General features: G+C 47.4%; 1 protein-coding gene across 1 annotated transcript in view; it reads right to left on the reverse strand.

The window, feature by feature from the left end:
* The window catches only part of LOC311142989 (delta-sarcoglycan-like), a gene marked incomplete at its 5' end in the record, with an annotated part of 67504 nt that extends 54648 nt beyond the window's left edge, over positions 1-12856 (reverse strand). Inside the window, one exon of the mRNA XM_084178775.1 lies at positions 12671-12856. Within this exon, the coding sequence (XP_084034901.1) occupies positions 12671-12856 (186 nt within the window). The remainder of the gene's footprint in view (positions 1-12670) is intronic.
* Positions 12857-13082: the final 226 nt, after the last annotated feature.

Raw genomic sequence — 13082 nt, forward strand, 5'->3', positions numbered from 1 at the left:
TGACTCGGTAAAGGCTGACATCAGGTACTGGGGATTAAAGAAAAAGTGAACTTCTGAACAATGAGGTCATCCCAATGGTGACACTGGGGAATCGTGAATGTGCCGGCTTTCTGTTCTGTACTCTCTTCCTCATCAGAGATTGGTGTGCTAATCAAATGTGTGGTGAAGTGGTGGCACAAAAGCATGGCAAAAAACCATAGGACTGGCCTGGGGATGAGAATGATATGTCTCTGGCCTTGTGGAGCGTGAAGCGGGGCTGTTGCTGCTCCACCCTGAACCCTAGATCAGTCTCAGATCAGTCTCCCCAGAGCAGTGATCCATGTCCCAGAGAGAGGACTGCGAGGGCTATGGATGGATGTCTTGGGTGAAGCAGCTGCTCCAGGGAGGCCCCCCATGCTCCCCTCTCACCGCATTAAATAGAAGCCTCTCCCAGGCAAGGCCAGCGGCGCAGGATGGCCTTGCATGGAGCCCAAATAGAACCAGAGCAGCGAGGCTCCTGTTGAATAGGACACTCAGGACAAAGCGCTCGGTAACCTTTCTGCCTATGGTTAAAAAATGCTGCAGCAGCAAGCACAGAGGAGGAGGTTGGGCAAAAGACGAGGTTTATGTAACCCTGCATGACTAATCTGTCTCTGACACGTGCCAAGACGTGAAGGTAAGACTCCAGGCACACAGTCTAAATCTGTATGCCCCACTTATCTCTCTTCCTGCTCTTAATGAGGAAGGTTTAATAGTATGAGTGAGTTTTACAGGCAGACCCAGGATAAGGACAGTGTTGCTAATTACCATTACTGCTGACACATGATGTTAGTGAAGTTCGCCTTGTGAGCCCAGTCCAGAACAGTAGAATGTGATGAATTTAAGCGGGGGAACCCAGACATGACTACTGCCAATAGATTTGTCTCCGTTTCCCCATTAACTTTGTAATTGTGTGCTGCAATAGCAAGGAGTGCACAGTACTTTAATCTGTCATAATCTAGACCAGAGTTTCACTTGCATTAGAACATCCCCATTTAACACGACGAGGAGTTCAGACAAGCACTAGGTCTCAGAGGGAGAGTGGGAGTCTGAGGAAACACGGCCTGCTGTTTGAATCTGTTTGGTCTGGCATCAAGCCTGCTCTGTGACTGGACACTGACTCTGACTCCTACAGCTAGCTACTTCCTTTGTTGTACTTTTAAGACACAGAACTGAGATTACTAAAAGCTCGTAAAAAGACAGCCTAGGGGATCAGAGACCTCACCAACTCTGTCATTGAAACACAACCAGCTCCAGCTTCTCAACCGATACTTATTGCTTCCTCCCCAAGAGTTCAATTAATTCTAGTGTGAAACTGCCCAGCAGGCCTGTGTATGTGAGAGTGTGGGGAAATGTGCAACGGAAGAGATTGACTCATTCACTGTTGACCCATTGCTCTGGCATTCTACGTTTTGATAAGCTGCTTGTGAAGATGGATGGAGTGGAGGCTTGAATTGAAGAAGGCAGTATTGTGGCAGTGCTGTTTTTGATATGAGTAACATTTTACTGATGAAAATATATTTTGATCTCATGCAAGCTGGAACATAGTGGCAAATTGTATTCCCTGAGAAACCTAGCAGTCTGAAAATGGCTTATATTGTATTACAATCACCTGGGAATGGAAATGTAATGGAAATATTTTATGAACATTTAATGGGAATATATTTACATTTCCTTGTCAGTAAAATACATGTTATTGAAATACTGAGGAATATTACATGTGCCACCTGTCATTTGTGTTAATCCTTTAATCCTGGTCATACCTTTGCAATCTTTCTGAACTTTGTTTTACTAATTCTGAACCAGTACTGTACTGTAGTTGGGCATTCAGAACAGATGAATGGTTTGAAGGGTCATTCCGGGTTATAATGAAAAATGCACAGCAAAGATATACAGAGTTAGTTCAGGACTGGACATCCTTTTGTACACATACACTACCGTTCAAAAGTTTGGGGTCACTTAGAAATGTCCTTGTTTTCAAAAGAAAATACATTGTTTTGTCCATTAAAATAACATCAAATTGATCAGAAATACAGTGTAGACATTGTTAATGTTGTAAATGGCTATTGTAGCTGGAAATGGCAGATTTCTTATGGAATATCGACATAGACGTACAGAGGCCCATTATCAGCAACCATCAGTCCTGTGTTCCAATGGCACGTTGTGTTTGCTAATCCAAGTTTATCATTTTAAAAGGCTAATTGATCATTAGAAAACCCTTTTGCAATTATGTTAGCACAGCTGAAAACTGTTGTGCTAATTAAAGAAGCAATAAAACTGGCCTTCTTGAGACTAGTTGAGTATCTGGAGCATCAGCAATTGTGGGTTCGATTACAGGCTCAAAATGGCCATAAACAAATAACTTTCTTCTGAAACTCGTCAGTCTATTCTTGTTCTGAGAAATGAAGGCTATTCCATGCGAGAAATTGCCAAGAAACTGAAGATCTTGTACAACGCTGTGTACTACTCCCTTCACAGAACAGCACAAACTGGCTCTAACCAGAATAGAAAGAGGAGTGGGAGGCCCCGGTGCACAACTGAGCAAGAGGACAAATACATTAGTGTCTAGTTTGAGAAACAGGCGCCTCACAGGTCCTCAACTGGCAGCTGATCAATTTGATGTTATTTTAATGGACAAAAAAATTGCTTTTCTTTCGAAAACAAGGACATTTTGTCAGGGCGTGTGTAGGTGTGGTGTAGGAAATCAGATGCAGGACGCAGACGGTAGGTTCCAAAAGCTGTATTCCGACCCAAACACAGGCAACAGGGCAACAAAGCCCAACAGCTAAACTACGCCCAAGGCGTGTAGGCAAAATGCGCACAAACAGGTGCGACAAAAGATGTAGTGCACGAAACAAGTGCAAACGAGCTCCAGCGCAGTGGAGAGAAATATGCTCAACCGAGCAAACACAACACTGACGAAAACAATCACACACAACACAAGACAAACACAACGAGAAACTTATAGGACACTAATCACGTAAAACAGAAACAGGTGTGACACAAACAGACAAAAGCAAACGAACATGAAAACATAAATCGGTGGCAGCTAGAATTCCGGAGACGACGAACGCCGAAGCCTGCCCGAACAAGGGAGAGAGGCAGCCTCGGCCGAAACCGTGACAGTACCCCCCCCTTGACGCGCGGCTCCAGACGCGCGCCGACTCCGGCCTTGGGGACGACCCGGAGGCCGCGGCGCAGGGCGCGTCGGATACCCCCGATGGAATTCCGTCAGGAGCGACGGGTCCAAGATGTCTCTCCTCGGCACCCAGCACCGCTCCTCCGGACCGTACCCCTCCCACTCCACTAGATACTGAAGACCCCCTCTCCGACGTCTAGAATCCAAGATGGATCTCACGGTGTACGCCGGTGCCCCCTCGATGTCCAACGGGGGCGGGGGGGTCTCCAAGATCTCATGTTCTTGGAGCGGGCCTGCTACCACCGGCCTGAGAAGGGACACATGGAACGAGGGGTTAATACATTTATACTCCACTGGCAACTGTAATCTATAACAAACCTCGTTCAACCTTCTCAGGACTTTAAATGGCCCTACAAACCGCCGACCCAGTTTCCGACAGGGCAGGCGGAGGGGCAGGTTTCTGGCAGAGAGCCAGACTCGATCTCCAGGTGCGTACACAGGCCCCTCACTGCGGTGTAGGTCGGCGCTCGTCTTCTGTCGACGTATGGCACGCTGCAGATGGACGTGTGCAGCGTTCCACGTCTCCTCCGAGCGCCGCACCCACTCATCCACAGCGGGGGCCTCGATCTGGCTCTCATGCCATGGTGCCAGAACCGGCTGGTACCCTAAAACACACTGAAAAGGGGTTAGTTGGGTGGAGGAGTGGCGAAGAGAGTTCTGTGCCATCTCAGCCCAGGGCACATATCTCGCCCACTCCTCCGGCCGGTCCCGGCAGTATGTTCTGAGAAACCTGCCCACATCCTGGTTTACGCGTTCCACCTGCCCATTACTCTCCGGGTGGTAACCCGAGGTGAGACTCACCGAGACCCCCAACCGCTCCATAAAAGCTCTCCAGACTCTGGAGGTGAATTGGGGACCCCGGTCAGCCACAATGTCCTCGGGCACCCCGTAGTGCCGGAACACATGAGTGAATAGTGCTTCGGCGGTTTGTAGGGCAGTAGGAAGACCCGGCATGGGGAGCAAACGACAGGCCTTAGAGAACCGATCCACAACGACCAGGAGTGTAGTATTCCCTTGAGAGAGGGGAAGGTCAGTTATAAAATCCACCGAGAGGTGGGACCATGGTCGTTGTGGAACGGGCAGGGGTAGTAACTTACCCCTAGGCAGATGTCTAGGCGCCTTACACTGGGCGCACACCGAGCAGGAGGAAACATAAACCCTCACATCCCTGGCCAACGTAGGCCACCAATATTTGGCACTAAGACAGTGCACTGTCCGGCCGATACCCGGATGTCCAGAGGAGGGTGACGTGTGAGCCCAATAGATCAATCGATCCCGACACTCGAGCGGAACATACTTCCGACCCTCCGGGCATTGTGGTGGACTAGGGTCGGTGCGTAATGCCCGCTCGAGCTCAGAATCGAGCTCCCACACCACCGGTGCCACTAGACACGACTCCGGCAGTATGGGAGTGGGCTCCACGGACCTCTCCTCCCCGTCATACCGCCGAGACAGCGCATCTGCCTTACCGTTTTGTGACCCAGGGATGTAGGTGATCTTAAAAGAGAAACGGGTCAAAAACATACTCCATCTAGCCTGTCGAGGGTTCAGCCTCCTCGCTGCCCGGATGTACTCCAGGTTACGGTGGTCCGTCAAAATGAGGAAAGGGTGTTGAGCCCCCTCAAGCCAGTGCCTCCACACCTTAAGGGCTTGGACCACAGCTAACAGCTCCCTGTCCCCTACGTCATAATTTCGCTCCGCCGGGCTGAGCTTCTTGGAATAGAAGGCAACGGGGCGGAGTTTAGGTGGCGCGCCTGACCGTTGGGACAGCACGGCGCCAATACCGGCTTCAGACGCGTCCACCTCTACCTGAAATGGTAAAGAGGGATCCGGATGCGCCAGCACCGGGGCCGAGGTGAACAGGTCCTTCAGCTTCTTAAAAGCCCTGTCCGCCTCGACTGACCACTGCAGACGCACCGGGCCCCCCTTTAAGAGAGACGTGATGGGAGCTGCCACCTGCCCAAAACCCCGGATAAACCTCCGGTAGTAATTCGCAAACCCCAAAAACTGCTGCACCTCTTTCACAGTGGTTGGTGTTTGCCAATTACTCACGGCTGACACTCGGTCTACCTCCATCTTCACCCCTGACGCAGACAACTGATACCCCAAGAAGGAAATCGACTCCTGGAAAAACAGACACTTCTCTGCCTTCACATACAGGTCGTGCTCCACCAGCCTCCGCAACACTCTGCGCACCAGGGCCACATGCTCGACACGGGTAGGTGAGTACACGAGGATGTCATCTATGTACACCACCACTCCCTGTCCCTGCATGTCCCTGAAGATCTCATCCACGAATGATTGGAAAACTGACGGAGCATTCATCAACCCGTATGGCATGACGAGATACTCGTAATGGCCCGAGGTGGTACTAAAGGCTGTTTTCCATTCATCATCCTTCCTGATGCGCACCAAGTTGTACGCGCTCCTGAGATCTAATTTCGTGAAGAAACGCGCCCCATGCAACGACTCAGTCATGGTCGCAATCAGCGGGAGTGGATAACTATACTTCACCGTAATCTGATTGAGACCACGGTAGTCGATGCACGGACGCAACCCCCCATCCTTCTTCTTCACGAAAAAGAAACTCGAGGACGCGGGGGAAGTGGATGGCCGTATGTATCCTTGTCTCAGTGATTCGTCTATGTAAACCTCCATAGCTTTCTTCTCCTCCTGAGACAGAGGATACACATGACTCCGTGGGAGCGCAGCTCCTGCCTGAAGGTCTATCGCACAATCCCCCTGCCTATGGGGTGGCAATCGCGTCGCCCTCGCCTTACTAAACGCGATAGCCAGATCCCCATACTCAGGTGGAATGTGCAATGCGGGCACCTGGTTTGGACTTTCCACCGAGGTAGCCCCTAAGGAAACGCCCAAACATCTACCCACACACTGAGCAGACCACTCCTTCAGAGCCCTCTCCTGCCACGAAATAACGGGGTTATGGGTACTTAACCAGGGCATGCCCAGCACCACCGGATACGCAGGAGAGTCAATCAGAAACAGTTGTATTATCTCCTGATGACTCCCCTGCGCACACATCCTAAGTGGCGCCGTGACCTCCCTGATTAAGCCCGTACCCAACGGACGACTATCTAGGGCGTGAACGGGAAAAGGAACTTCCACAGGGAGAAGGGGAAACCCTAACTCTAAACAAAACTTCTTATCAATGAAATTCCCAGCCGCGCCTGAATCTACCAGCGCCTTACACTGGGAATGAGGTGCCACCTGCGGAAAACACACAGGCATACAAAAATGGGCAACAGTGAGCTCTGGGTGAGTGGGGCGCCTACTCACCTGGAGGGAATCCCCAGTGCGGGACCTGTCGTCATCTCCCCGAGGAGGCCATCCCCAGCACCTAGCCGCGGTGTGTCCTCCCCGACCACAGTTGGTGCAGTGGATGGACCCCCCACTCTGCCGACTCCTCCTACCTCTAGCGCCAGCGCCCCCGAGCTCCATAGGACACGGCTCGGGTGCGCTGGAGGATGGAATGGACGGACCCCCCTCAGGACGTCCGCGGTAGCCAATAGGTTATCCAACCTAATTGACATGTCGACCAGCTGGTCGAAAGTGAGACTGGCGTCCCGACAGGCCAGCTCCCGACGGACGTCCTCTCTGAGGCTACATCGGTAGAGATCGATGAGGGCCCGATCATTCCACCCTGCATCTGCCGCTAGAGTACGGAATTCGAGTGCGAATTCCTGGGCACTCCTCCTCCCCTGCCTAAGGAAGACCAGACGCTCCCCCGCCGCTTTCCCCTCCGGGGGATGGTCGAACACCGCCCTAAAGCGGCGGGAGAACTCGGTGTAGGTAATGGTCGTGGCGTCGATCTTCCTCCACTCCGCGTTGGCCCACTCCAACGCTTTACCGGCCAGGCAGGAGATTAGGGCGGACACGCTCTCATGCCCTGAAGGTGCCGGATGGACTGTGGCCAGGTACAGCTCGACCTGGAGCAAGAACCCCTGACACCCAGCCGCTGTCCCGTCGTAAGCCCTCGGGAGAGATAGACGGACTCCTCGATGTTCCGGTGCTGGAACGGGCGGGCTGGCCGATGGTGCTGGCTGGGCGGGCGGTGGTGGAGGCGAACCCCAGCCTCGGAGTGTGGAAATAACCTCCTGCAGGGCGTTCCCCATCTGCAGGAGTTGCTCCTGCTGATCCCGAACCTGGGCTTCCAGTCTTGTCTGGGCTGCTTCTGCTCCTGCTGATTCCATGGGTGGTGTGTGATTCTGTCAGGGCGTGTGTAGGTGTGGTGTAGGAAATCAGATGCAGGACGCAGACGGTAGGTTCCAAAAGCTGTATTCCGACCCAAACACAGGCAACAGGGCAACAAAGCCCAACAGCTAAACTACGCCCAAGGCGTGTAGGCAAAATGCGCACAAACAGGTGCGACAAAAGATGTAGTGCACGAAACAAGTGCAAACGAGCTCCAGCGCAGTGGAGAGAAATATGCTCAACCGAGCAAACACAACACTGACGAAAACAATCACACACAACACAAGACAAACACAACGAGAAACTTATAGGACACTAATCACGTAAAACAGAAACAGGTGTGACACAAACAGACAAAAGCAAACGAACATGAAAACATAAATCGGTGGCAGCTAGAATTCCGGAGACGACGAACGCCGAAGCCTGCCCGAACAAGGGAGAGAGGCAGCCTCGGCCGAAACCGTGACACATTTCTAAGTGACCCCAAACTTTTGAACGGTAGTGTACATAACGTAAGTATGCACGCACTCACAAGTACAGACACACGCGCTCCCTCCTACGCCCACCACCTCTCCGCATTAATTTTCACAGTCCCACTGTAACTCGACTTTAAATATTTCATCCAAACCCCATCCTTGACGTGTCATGCAGCACTGTTGGGCTTCGGAGCAATTAAATGCAACATAAATCTGTAAATTAGCCATCTGCTCTTCTGCCTCCATGGATCTCCAGGTCTGTCCTCAAACACTTTCCATACAACCTATGACCTTGAGACCATTTAAAGTACATGAGACAGCAATACCTTATAGTCCATGGGCCAGCAGGCCAAATTTCACATATTTGTCCACTTTGGGGTGGCAAAGTCGTCTAATGATAATTTTCATGTCTGTGGGTTATTTTTGTGAGTTATCGGAGGCAATTTGATAAGTTATTAACTTCATAATACAATACATATTAAGGTATGAAACAATTGGAATGGTAATAACATCTCTATGTGCCCACCTTGGGGGGTCAAAGGTCATACATGTATGCATTTTGGGTATATGAAGCCAGAATGGACAGTATTGGGATGTGCTCTATTATCACATGGTACACTCTTTAAAAAATGGGTTCCAAAAGGGTTATTTGGCTGTCCCCATAGGATAACCCTTTTTGGTTCCAGGTAGAACCCTCTGTGTAAAGGGTTCTACATGGAATTCAAAAGGGTTATACCTGGAACCAAAAAGGGGATTTCGAAGAGTTCTCCTATGGGGACACCTGAATAACCATTTTAGGTTCTAGATAGCACCTTTTTTTCTAAGGGTGCTTTCACACCACATTGGTTTGGAGAGTTTTTTCTGAACTCTGGCACATTTTTCTCCTTAGTTTGGTTTGTTTGGACTGGTACTTGGGAGCGCACAAAACAATGCCCCGTGGTCGCTCAAAAAGGTTGGTCTGGTCCAATTTCATTCATACCACGATGCGATTCGCTGCAGGTGAGAACGTGGTCCAGACCAAACACAGGAAAATAAGGCGCACATTATTATTGGTTGTTTGCAACACATTTATGAACGCATCTAATGCAGAGTAAGGGAGACGGGGTCTATACTGGGGATATAGGCTACTTATTATAGCCTACTCACCTTGCAGTTAGAGCGTCTATTGCACTGTTTACTCCCGCATGTTGTTGGAACGCCAAAGCGAAAATAATATTAAGTTTAACGTGAGCATTTTTTCCAATAAACAAATTACTTGAACACGTGGTATGAACACATGGTTTTGTTTAGGCATTTTAGTTCTTTGATATTTTGCAACGTGAAACCAACTAGACCAAAAAAATAAAAATACAATGTAGCAAATAATCAAACTCTGATTCTAACTATAGCTCAGAACTATGTGTGAAAACACCCTAAGAGTGTACCCTAGAATCTGATAACTACACCACATTTTACACCGAACAATGAGACCCATTGGGGAAGTTATTTAGCTATATAAAGTCATCATTGATTTTGTCTATAATCAGTCCCAGCAGCCATTTATTTATATGGGGAGGAAATGCATTGATTTTGCATGGCCAGAACTGAATAGAGTAATTGGTATAATAAGACCAATAATGGCTTAAAATGTGTGTTATAATGAGGACAACACAAAATGATGGCCCAAGTATGTCAGCTATATGTATTTAGCCAAATATTGCCAGAATAGTGTAAGAATATGCCAAAGAAATTGTCCCAATTGCTGAGTTTTGTAGCCGTTTCAAATATATTACATTAAAACACTCAGAAAATGTTCAAGAAGCATTCACTGATGTCTATTAATTAAAATGATATGCAATATGATTCTATAAATTCTGTTACCATCAAGGAATGTGATGTGAAACCTGCCCCGTACATTGCACCCTGTATGAAATCATATAGGAATACATTACGTCCAGCAAAGAGGTCCGGTAACTGGTGAAGTATTAAAGCCTTTAATTTAAAGCCTTTATAGATGGGTCGCTACAATATTTATGGAAAAATAGTATATTGTAGTATAGGGCTTACTGAAATATGAATTGGTTAATGGCTGCTGAGGGTTGTTGAGTGCATCAGCAATGGTCCGATTGCTAAAAGGCTGGATTTTTTTCTAATCGCCAATTGGATAATTTCTATTAAAGGTCCTAAACAGTGAAAATCATGTTTTTCATCAAATTGGATGATATTTGGATGAAACCATTTCATAGTAGGTTGACCCAGTTATGAAAAATGACTGTAGCTGGTACATTGACAAAGTTGATCATAAAGTCACTGGTCCCCTCCCCCCGTGTCAAACACTTGGATTCAGGAGGCAGGCATATTATTAATTAACTTTCCATCAAATATTGTCTTTCCACTATCATCAAGCTGTAATGAAAATTCAACATCTACTCTGTCTGCAAAGCTTCCCAGGCAACCACCGCAGCAACCAAAAAATCAGCTTTCCCAAAAAAGAAGGGGGGATATGCTGTGAAGACAGACCCAACATGCTGTAAGTCATAGTTATTCATTTCAAATCAATTGAGCATTTCAGGCACACAAAAATTCCAAATACAAACATTGAAACGTTTCACAAAAAAGTGCAATATATATTGCATATTTACAATTGAGCACTTTCAAAACACCAGAAAACACATTATAGAATGAGTAGATCACTACATCAATGAATTGATAGCATCATAACTCAGAACAGTAAATAAAAGGACATTAAATTCACTACCCATTTAACAAACATTTCCCTTTTCAAAAACATTACAGGCTACGTAGACAGGCTCCTGGATCTCCTCTTCAACAAGGTCACCTTTGATCCAGCGACGTATATGGGGAAGCTGTGCGAGCTGTCCATCCCAGGACCCCTGTCTGCCCAGTGTGTGGCCTGATAAGGAGGAGGCCATAGCTGGATGAGTCTCCCGCTTCAATCTTGGGGGTGACTGAGCCAAGTGGGTGACTGAAGCCTGCTTGATTGAAGCGGGGTATATGCTTCCCTTTTTCACGCGATATGATATCACATTTTGTTACTTTGTATTGTTTTATTCAAGCATTCGGACGAGAGATGAGTGCTACAAACTGTACGAATCAATGGGGTCCTGCACACTGTAGGGCGGCTAGGTGCCTATATTAGGCTTATGGCTCAAAAAAATATTTTATGTCCCACAATTATTTCTCACCTTTATTTCTCATGAGTGTTCATGTTGATCAATATTTCAGCTATGCTGGCCTATTGCAAATTATTAAATAAATGTCTGATCAATATATATTGTCATTTATAATGCTAATGGCGAAGCACCAATAAATTGTCCAGGACACATATGTTGTTTTCATGTACATTCCCTTATGTTTAAGCTTCTAAGGTGACTCAGGCTTTACTAATTCTTGTGAAGAAGTGTATCAGTGAACTGTCTTCTCTAATTAGTTGCAAAACAATATACATTTATTTGTGTATTGCTGCTGTTTGTCTGATATTCAATAGCCCATTTTCAGCTCTGTTGACCATGAGAGCATTTTGCAGAGAAAATTGGATGAGGAATACTATTTAGGCTCGGAATCATGGAAATAAGAAAATGTTTCTATGCTTGGAATGACGTTGCCCATTGTATACCTTTTTCCATGGCAACGACCACAAGGGTGTTTCAAAGAGCTGTCAGTCAAGGCAAGCTCATGAATACAAGCTCCCCGCCCACATATATTAAGTTTTAAAGGGACTGTAGTTCCTTCCCTATAAGGATGATGGTAAAATCTAAGTTTTATACAGGAATTTAACTGGATCACTTTTGCCATGATATAACATCCCACTTGCATCTATTTGGATAAAGGTTGGGACCCTTAATATAGCCACTCAGTGTCTAGCACAGATGCAGTCGGACACACCAGTCATATTGCTTTGAGTAACCACACCGATGGACCTCGGAGTGCAACTTCTGAATAAACCGCTTTCTGATTTATTTATTTATCAGATTAAACTCAACTGTGAAACATCAACCTGTTCTCATGGTTTATTCAGACAAGGAGGGGAGGCATACAGCACTACAAGTATCAGACTCAGGTGCTGAGGATTACTAAGCAAAAAGCAGCCAGACACTCAGACGGCATGGCTCACAGGGCTTGAGCTCCAGACTAATACTCCAGATATACAGAGAATCACAGTGGAAATTACTGTCAAACTCCACAGTCTAGAGCTAAGTACTGTATGGCACGGCATTGAGGTGAATGGTACACGTGTGTAGTGTATGGCCCTCTACTGTAGTGAATGGCCCTGATGTCACCACTCTCCTTTGCTGATGTCACCCTATGACAATAAATGCCAACCTGCATCCTGCCCTGTCACCTCTCTCCTGTGCAGGAAGTGACTGTGTCATTGGTTCTAGACTGGTACTTTGAGGCCGTTATACTAAACATGCCCTCAGTTGAACTCTCTCCGGTAGAGAAGAAAATAACAGTGGGGTACTCGGAAACTAATAACATGCAGGGATGGAAGGAAGGGAGAAAGAGGAGGGGAGGAGAGAGACTGCTAGCTTGGAGTTAGCTAAGTGGACTAAGACAGTAGCAGATCGACCACTGTGAGTGAAAATTAAGTCGCTGGACTAAAGCGCCACAGCTCGCAATTACCAGCCCGTCATTATAGTCCCCCTGTGGAGAAAAGCCCTAGTATTCCAGCACACTTCTAAGCAAATCAAATAATCAATGCCCCAACAGTCATAAAAATAAATCCCAAATAAAAAGAGACCGGCAGTTAGGGAGGAGGACTTACTATGGTGAAGTTCATGACCTTAACTATCCAGATGGTTAAAGCGAGGTTGACCAGGATCAGGATCATTAACAGGAGTACAAAGAAGTAAAGGCAACGTTTCCGCCAGCCGTAAATCCCCACTTTGTACACGTGTGGTTTCGCTGAGCTCTGGACATTGTTCCTATGAGTGCACTGTTCCTGGGTCATCTGCAAGAGAAGAAGAAGAAGAGGGTAAGTGACTTCCTGTAAGTTAAGCCGATGCATTCTGAACCCAACACGCCCCAAACCGTATATCACTACTGTTGAAAATACAGTTTTACTTTCTACAGTGCTTTGAGTGGCTGGCTCCGCTGCCAAGGCCAATTGCATTTGACAACCACACACATTCACCGCTTATGATGATGATGGTGATGATGATGTTGATGATGATGTT

This window comes from Coregonus lavaretus (genome assembly GCF_964263955.1).
Source record: "Coregonus lavaretus genome assembly, chromosome: 15".
NCBI classification, from domain to species: Eukaryota; Metazoa; Chordata; class Actinopteri; order Salmoniformes; family Salmonidae; genus Coregonus; species Coregonus lavaretus.